The following is an 8,826-nucleotide window of genomic DNA, read 5'->3' as shown; positions in this document are numbered from 1 at the left end:
ATGTAGAAAATTATGAAATAAAGTGGAACTAGACCCAAGAATTAAAAAAAAAAAAAAAGGGGGGGCCCACAGCTCATTTTTGAGCCCCGGGGCCACTTGGAGGGTTAATCTGGCCCCGAGCCCAGAGTGAACAGCAGAGACATGGAGCTGATCTGGATGTCTGACAGAGAGGAATGACTCAGCAGCTTCAGAGTTTTATAACATCACATTGATGCATTTAATTTAAACCTCACAGCAGCGAGGGGCTCTGGACTGTTCACAGCTCTCCACAATAAACATACAGTTTGTGTTCTCCGCCGTTTGCCCGACACGCTTCAGTTAAATATCTGCACTCGTGTTACTTTGTCAGCTGATCACATCCTGCTGCGTCACCTTAACTGCAGTTTGAACCTGTAAAACGTTACAGATCGCACTGAAAAGGGGAGAAAAGTCCCCCCATCAAACCCCACACTGATTAACAGGGATGGTTCCTTGTTAGATTTTGATCAGTTAGAACAAAAATAGTTCTTTTTTACCATTAGAGTCGCTCTGGCGCCCCCCAGTGGTCGTATATTATACTGCATATCCATCCTCAGCACTTCCTTCCTTAAGCTTTTTATACTCTGCACAAATAATGTCAAAAACTTTCTGATCTTGTGAAATGATGTTCAGATATAAAGTCTGTGGTCTGTGTGAGGAATTCAAGTGTGTGCAAAGATTTATAACTGAAGAGAAAACAAAGAGGAGAAATAAGTACTTTTGGGAACATCTGAGTACATTTTTAAAGGGGAAAACTGGCTCTGCTCTATCTTAATACTTTTATCATAGTAACTCATTTATTTTATTCTCACGATAAATCTGAACAACAGCAAACTTCAATCTCTTTCTCTGTCTTGATTATTATTTTTGTTTTGTTTTGTATGTAAAAATCTTCCTCAACTATCTCAAACTTGTTTCTTAAGTCAGTGGTTCCCTAACTTTATCCTTCAGGGACCACTTTTCTATCATTTATTAAACTCTCTGCCTCAATTACATATTATTTTATGGATACGTTTTATTATATTGTGTCTTTGGCGACCCCTAGTGGGGGTCCCGATCCCCAGGTTGGTAACCACTGTCTTTAGTAAGTAAGTAGTTTTATGTATAAATCAGTGGAGTTTCCCTTTAAGAGAGCAGATCCAGCATATCTGGACTTCATTCAAAGGAGTAAAATTAAAATAAAAACCTACAAAATTAAAATAAAAACCTACAGTCCAGACTCAGTCACACACAGACACACAAATACACACATACAAAGACACACTGGAGGAGTTACAACTTTTGTTTTTATGTATAACGGGGGCATGCCAAGTCACAGCATTCTGGTACGTCGCGACAAAATTACAGCAAGACACAATGAAAAACACTTGAATGTATTCACACACACACACACACACACACACACACACACACACACACACACACACACACACACACACACACACACACACACATCCTCACTGTCACACAACCATTCACACATATTTTTTTTGTACAGACCAGAATAATTCATAACTTCATATCAGCATTAAGAAGTACCTACAGAGTACAGACACAACAGACCGAGCTCACCGCCGCAGGACGCGTTCACACTGCTCGCCTCAGAGTTTGTTTCAGTCCTCACGTTTAGCTTCTGAGAGCAGAACCAATCCGACATGAAGCTGCTCTAAAGTGGCGTTTTAACACCAAAAAATACATTACACAAGTTTATTTTTAATGTTTAAACTTGGCCGTGAGGTTGTAAAATGCATCTGATAAACCAAATATCACCGATTGAATTTAATGTTGATTTATGTCGCTGCTAAATAAGTTCATTTGATGAGATTTTGATAAAAAAACAGAGATTCAGTGATAAAGTCCAAACAGATCACTGATCTAACACCAGTGCCAGTTCAAAATCTGTACACCTCAACAGCACCGAACTGATTCAAACTATTTAATATGTAATGTGTACATGAGAGTCTAACTGCGAATAATCCGTCACTATAAGTGGAAACTGAGTTAATATTTATGACATCAGCTCATCGCAGCAGAACAGAAAACTGTGATTAAGGAAACGTTGTGTGTGAGGGATTTCTGCTGAATGAAGGTGGAACCACTCAGTGCTGTAACAATAGTGACAAATCAACTGTTTCTCATGTCCGACCGACGCCCCATCGCCTTTATAACGTCAGTATCGACGCCAGTGTCGAGCTACTGTATCATGTTGTCACTATTTTTACACGTTACACTGATCATCAATGCATCAATCGATCAATCAGTCAGAATTTGGAGAATTGATGCACCTCACAGCTGCATTAGTTAAATTACAGCTCAAAAGGAGGAAGATGTTTGTGACGTTGTTGTTTGGAAATCAGTGAATCAGATAAAAAAATCTTTTTGGGTTTCAGCCTGTTGGGGCAGTTTGAAGAAGTCACTTGATGGACATTTTCCACCATTTTCTGACCTTTTAAAGGCCGAAGCAATCATCTATATTACCTGTCATTGAAACTAACCATTAGTTAGAGTTTGATACTGGTTGCTGATCAGCCCAGACAAGGACTTTTAATTATCACTCTGGAGGACTCTGAAGGTGCTGCAGCCAAATTTGAGGAGTCTCCGTAAAATACAAACTAAATCCAGAAACTAAATCAGTCCCTCCGGAAAGTCACGATGGCAACACTCGACATAAATTTAACCAATCTCTGTGAAATCTGCAGCCAGTTGAGCCGTACGCCACCGAACTACGAGCTGTTTCATTCCCACTGGAACAAACTTTTCACTTTCTCCTGCAATTTTATTGCACAAAAAAAAGCCTAAATACATTGCAACTTTTTATAAATGCTGCAACGAAATCAGGCATTTTAGGCTGCAGCAATCTCAAATAAAAGGCATGACTGATTAATGATCCTTACAGTGATCAGTTCTGTGGATATGAGACATAAAACAAGCATCAATGATATGATCACAGGACCACGGGTCAGATATGGATCAGATTTCTGATTTATAAAGTTAGAAAAACAGATGAATTATTCAGTCTTTTCCTACCTGGGACTGTGTCTATGTTACATAATGCAGGAACGGAGGGGAACATCCTGAACTGGGACGCTTGTAGCCGCAGTGTGAACGCGACCCGACGCAGCTGTCGCTAGTTTCATCCTGTAACTTTACAGTTTTTAAAGTCTATATAAAAACCATTTACATTTGTGGTGAATGTCTCGAGTACAAAAAAGGCACTGCCATTTGTTATTCTAAATATGACTTTCCCAGCCCTGTGCATGCAGTTTTTAAAATATAAATTACACTTTTTTCAATCTTCTCCTTTTCTTTTTTCTGCATTTTCTTCAATTTTTTGTCTTTTTTGTGTTTTTTTATTATTAAACATACAATATTCTTTTGTCAAATATATACGTAAGCCTGCAGTCAATACAGGACATCGGCTCTTTGATAAAATAAAACTAAATGCAATAAAGGAGCACAGTCAAGCGGCAACACTTTGTTACAGTATGGATGCTGCTGAATTTACAAAATAAAAACAAAAAAAAAGAAGTCTTGGCATCCCATAAACAACATAAACTGACTAAACTGCAGAATCTATGACAAAAATAAAAGATACAAAACAGCATATATGTCTTAAAAGTACATTAAATGTTTTTTTTTTTGGAATATCAAGGCGTTATCTAACTGTTAATACTGCAGTGTGCACAGCGTTAGAAGCACTCCTGAACACCCACAGAGCTGATATGCATTTAGAAAAAAAACAAAACAAAAAAAGAATAGAGCATTTGGTTTGAAGAGATGTGTAATGATCCAGACCTCAGAGCTGAAACCCTCCAGTGTCCCGTCACAGGTTGGTTCTGAGTTCACGCAGACGTCTCTTTGACCCAGAGATGCTGCAGGAAACCAGGGGTTGAGTAGAAACTGGAGGCCTGTGCTGCTGCTTTGAACTCTTTAAATCCAAAAAAACGTGTAACTTTACTCTGTTAATGTCGCCTAGAAACAACAAATCACATGAACTCGTGTTATTTAAACGCCAGGCAGTCTGTACTTCTAGAAAAAAGACATGGCACAGACGAGAAAACTGTAAAATAAATCTCCTGAACTTTGTATCAACACCTTTATAACTCAAACATGGCAACGTGATATGAAAGTAAATAAAAAATACTGTAAAAATACTAGTTTCAATAATCCCTTTGATTACATTACTGACTGCAGGTTATTCTAACAAAGCATACGTCTGGTGATATTCTCTACTTTTCTTAAAATAAACCAATCCCATTAAAGAAAAAGACCAAAACAAACACACACACTGTCCCCCTGCCACAAACACTCACCACAGCGCAGAACGTGGATTCATCCGCAGCTGAAAATAGTCCCAAATAAATGCACTATTTCCTGTTTGAGTAACGTTTGCTAAAAACTACAATGTCCAGCCTTTTTTAAAGGTTTACATCTTCAGCAGGAACAATGTTGGTAGGGAAGTGGGGCAGTACTGAGAGACGTAGGGACACGTTGTTGTTGTTGTTGTTGTTGGTCTTTTCATGGGTTTTGTTGACAAAAAGAAAAATACAGAACAACAACAGCGACATACCTATAAAAACAAACTACAGTATAAACCTCTCCCACTCAGGACCATCGAGTTACGCGCCCACAGCACCAAATTCAGACTCCAGATCAGAATGGACCAGTCTACTTCCTGGCCCCCGCCTAACAACTACTACAACACACCTCTTCCTCGTTTTGCCGACAGCTCGTCCGGCGTGAATTTTGTAACCGAAGCGTGAAAAAAGGGATTGCGTCTGTGATGGACCGGCTCTCGGCTGCGCTCCGACAGCGAAGCTTCACATGAAAAAAACCTCGACAAGACACCGATAGATACAAACAAGATTATAGTTCAACAAAAAAAAAAAAAAACAACAACAAAAAGAAAAGAAAAGAAAAATAAGTCAAAGTCAACAATAACTATGTTAATATTTGAGATGTACGTATGGTCACCAGCCATAACATGTTAATACATATGGTACTTTAAATAATAATACACCTAAATGAGTAAAAGTATCACCTCTGAAAAAAAAAAAAAAAAGAATAAATAATTGTATCTACTTTAAGTACTGATTCATATGGCAGTGACACAGTCCGACTCTCAGTGAGGAGCTGCAGAAATAAAAAACAAAAAAAAAAGGTGTAACATCAGATTCTCCATTCAGGATCAATTCATGTCACATTCATGCTTTGGTGGAGTCTTCATCTTCGTTCACAAACGCACGGATGACGTCTGATTGGCTCTTATAGACTCAAAGTATAAGAGCAGAAAACACACACGCACACTTGAAACACTGAGTGTGCAGCAGTAAAACTAACAACACACACTTCTATCTTGTGTGTGTGTGTGTGTGTGTGTGTGTGTGTGTGTGTGTGTGTACAGATTCAACGGGCCTGTCAGAGGCAGAATAAGGAACCGTAACAGGATTTCTGCATGTTTTCGTCCCCTTTAATACAGCTCACACACTGACTGCGTGTATCACTGCTGTACTGTAGTGTTTTTCTACGTTTTAGGTCGCCAGTGGTTTCTACTCATAGTCCTGAAGCTTGCTTGAGAGGGTCGTTCATCACAGCAGACATCGTAGCGGCATTTATTTTAGGTGCAGATCTTTTAAAAAAAAAAACAAGCCATCAAACAGGAAGAACTTCTAAAAGTAAACAAGGACGTTTCCTGTGATGGATTCACTCTCTCAGGGAAGCATGAGCTCCGTTCACACTGCAGGACCAAATCTGGCACAACTCACATCTGAATCAGAGCTTTTCACGTCACTCTAGATCAACATTCAACATGCAGCTCACTTCAGGACCTCAGTCTAGACTCTGATCTGAGCACTCAATCAGAATTGAGCACTAAGGCTTGCAGTGTGAACGTATGTGAGTTGATACTACAGGTACCTTGTTGACTGACATCCGGCCTTATGGGCAAAATAATATGGCTTTCACCGATGTTTATGTGTTGTGTTGCCTCAGTTTTGCGCTGGTTAACTGTTGTGTTGGTTAATTCGAAACTTTGATATTGGAGAAATAATCTCCTGTGTTTCTCCAGCACTGATACAGATTGCACACAGATACCGATGAGACAGAGAGTGTCTGCGTCTCACAGAGAAATAGTCTGAGCTGCAACAAGGCCTAAATGCTCTGAACAACAGGGCGAATAAATAACAAAAAAAACATCAGCTATCGGCCCAGAATTTCCCAATCGGTGCATACCTATTGAATACCATAATAAAATGAGTGGAAACTGTGGACGAACATAAAAAAACCTAAAAATAGTTGATAGTAAAGTCAAATAAATGGGCTAAAACATGCACAAACACTGGTATGGTCCTTTAACTGTGTGGCTGATGAGTATTTTCACCTCCAACATCCACCATCAGACAAACAGAAATCCTTTAAAGTCAACGAGGGCGCGTCAGGAGCTTCAATCTCATCTCCTCAATCTGCTCCAATCCGACTCCAAAACACCAAACTGCTGCTTTTGAGCCTTGAACATTTGGATTTTTTAGTGTATCACATTATCATATCAAGTGCAGGATACAAAGGAAAGTACTAAAGAATTGCAACAAACTAATGAAGAAACTAAACAATAATAATAATAATAATAATAATAATAATAATCAGTGACCCTCAATGATGACCATTCAGGGTCAGCACACACGCTCAGTTGAAAGCGGCACAGAGGGGAGCTTCCTAACCAGCTTATTCTCGATATAAACCTATTCTTATAAAGTCTGTATTCCAGACGCAATAAACTGAGGATAAATATTAAGACACAGAATAACCATGAGATTCAGAATGAACAAAAGAAAATAAATTCCATGTAGGCCTGAGCTGACAGAGCAGACAGAAGACCAACGTTACACATCCCCCCTGCAGTAACTGACTCCCCACACGTTGCTCTTCAGTGACTTTACAACGCTGTGCAGAGTGCCTGTGTGTGTGCACGGACTTCAGACGTCTGCCTCGTCGTGACTGCGTTTGGCCAGCAGGTGGAGGTAAGCACTAATGAGACAATCTCGGGGAAAACTACCCTTCATGGATTGACAGTGTGTGATCTCTCCGATGTCGCAATCCTCTCAGCAACACGGTCCGAGTGGAAACCGAATCGACCTCCTGTTTTTCTTTTTCGGCCACTCCACATTTCACAATCCTCCTTTCCTCCAAGAAAAAGATATTTTAGTTGTAACATGCAGCTTAAGCATATCACCCTGCTTTAGAAAAACAACTTAAACCCGGTATCTGAACACGCAGACAGATCCCACTGACGATTAACGGCCGCATTAAATCTCCCATTTACGTGTAAAGATGTTCAATGTTTTGTGCCTACGGAGGCTCTGAATTCAAAGAGTTCATACAGTACATGCTATAGATAAACAATATGTAACTAACCGGTGCCAAATTCACTTCCTCCTACACTTACTCACAACACGATTAGACATGACATCATCTTCCTCGGTCTTCAGCCGATCAAAGGTCCTGCCTCGGATCTCTTTCTCCTTTAAACATCCGCTTCCCATTCCAGTATCACTTCAGCTTCATTCTTTCTTCTACTACTTTCTGTGTCTTTTCTCCTCATCTCCTTCTTCCTCTTATCGCCCTCTTCACACTTCTGCTCTCTCTCTCTCTCTCACTATGTTCTCTCTTGGTAAATGCTCTAGCCTACACGTCTTTGTCGTTGGCTGCTAAAAATAAAGAATAAGCACGTTGGTTGTAAACTAGCGTGATGGCTACTCGTGGGACGTAAAGCTGGTAGACAGCCAAGGCTTTACAGAATATTACACGATTCATACCTGAAATTCATACATGTTTCTGTACCCTTTGAAAGTAGCATCATTATGTAAACAATAAATACATACAAACACAAATAAATGATGTTTTTTTTATGCCAACCCAATGCTGAGCAAAAGGCTTTCCCGAGCTCTACAAGCGTCCTCGCCGGACACTCGGTCCTCAGTGAAAACAGTCAAGGAAATCCCAAACCTCCTTCTGCGGTCCTTCTAGCTCTGCTTGTCTCGTCTGGTTTTCGGGTCTGAGGTACTGTTATGGATTTGAAAGATGCCACGAGCTGCGGTCGATGTGCGGGGACCAGAGGGTGTCGGAGAGCGTTTAGGGGCCTTTAGTCTCACTGGGCCCTGATCCACAGGCCAGCGTCTCCCTTCTGCTGGGGCTGACTGGACTGCAGTACTGCTTCTGGCATCCCCAGTGAAGGGGGGCGCTGTTTACGCACTGTCCAGGCCGTGTTCAATGCTTTTCTCTCTCCTCACCCAGACGCAGGTGACTGTGAGCGTGCTGGCGGAGCAGGAAGTGTGTTTTTTCCGACCAGATGGACGGTGCCAATGTGATAGCTTGTGTCAGCCGTGTGATGATCGGCGCTCTTGTGTTTCTTGGATCCCGCCCGATCCTTTGGTTGAGCTCTACCATTGGCTACAGGAAGAGGGGGACAGGAGGGCTGGTGACCTCGAGGTGACTTATCGTGAGAGAGCCTCGTGAACCTGCGCTGTCCTACTGCTCTCACTCAGGTCCTCGTTTCATATTGTTGATGTGCGATCAGCACCGTCTGAGGAGGAACAGCAGAGAGAAGAAACGGCGTTAGAGTTAAACTGAGTGAGAAGTTGTTAGTGTTATCACACAAAGATAAAACTGGCAGCCATGAGTCCTTGGGCTCCTAACACCCTCCCTGTTTCCTCGTCTTCCTCCCAGAGCGTGCTGGGACAGGCTCCAGCCTTCCTGAATAGGTGAAAGATGGTACAGAGCACTGGTGCCTAACCTTTTCCTTTAATGGACCCC

The 8,826-nt window shown here is 41.2% G+C and overlaps 1 protein-coding gene across 3 annotated transcripts in view; it reads right to left on the bottom strand.

Annotated features, from left to right (window-relative positions):
• Positions 1 to 1,286: 1,286 nt before the first annotated feature.
• The window catches only part of samd4a (sterile alpha motif domain containing 4A), a 63,662-nt gene continuing 56,122 nt past the window's right edge, over positions 1,287 to 8,826 (bottom strand). For all 3 annotated transcript variants that reach the window (XM_051379223.1, XM_051379224.1, XM_051379225.1), the window contains one exon: positions 1,287 to 8,596. In XM_051379223.1, coding sequence (XP_051235183.1) covers positions 8,568 to 8,596 — 29 coding nt within the window. In that variant the 3' untranslated portion in view covers positions 1,287 to 8,567. The remainder of the gene's footprint in view (positions 8,597 to 8,826) is intronic.

This window comes from Dicentrarchus labrax, unplaced genomic scaffold, assembly GCF_905237075.1.
Source record: "Dicentrarchus labrax unplaced genomic scaffold, dlabrax2021, whole genome shotgun sequence".
NCBI classification, from domain to species: Eukaryota; Metazoa; Chordata; class Actinopteri; family Moronidae; genus Dicentrarchus; species Dicentrarchus labrax.
This window is presented reverse-complemented; position numbering and strand designations above follow the sequence as displayed.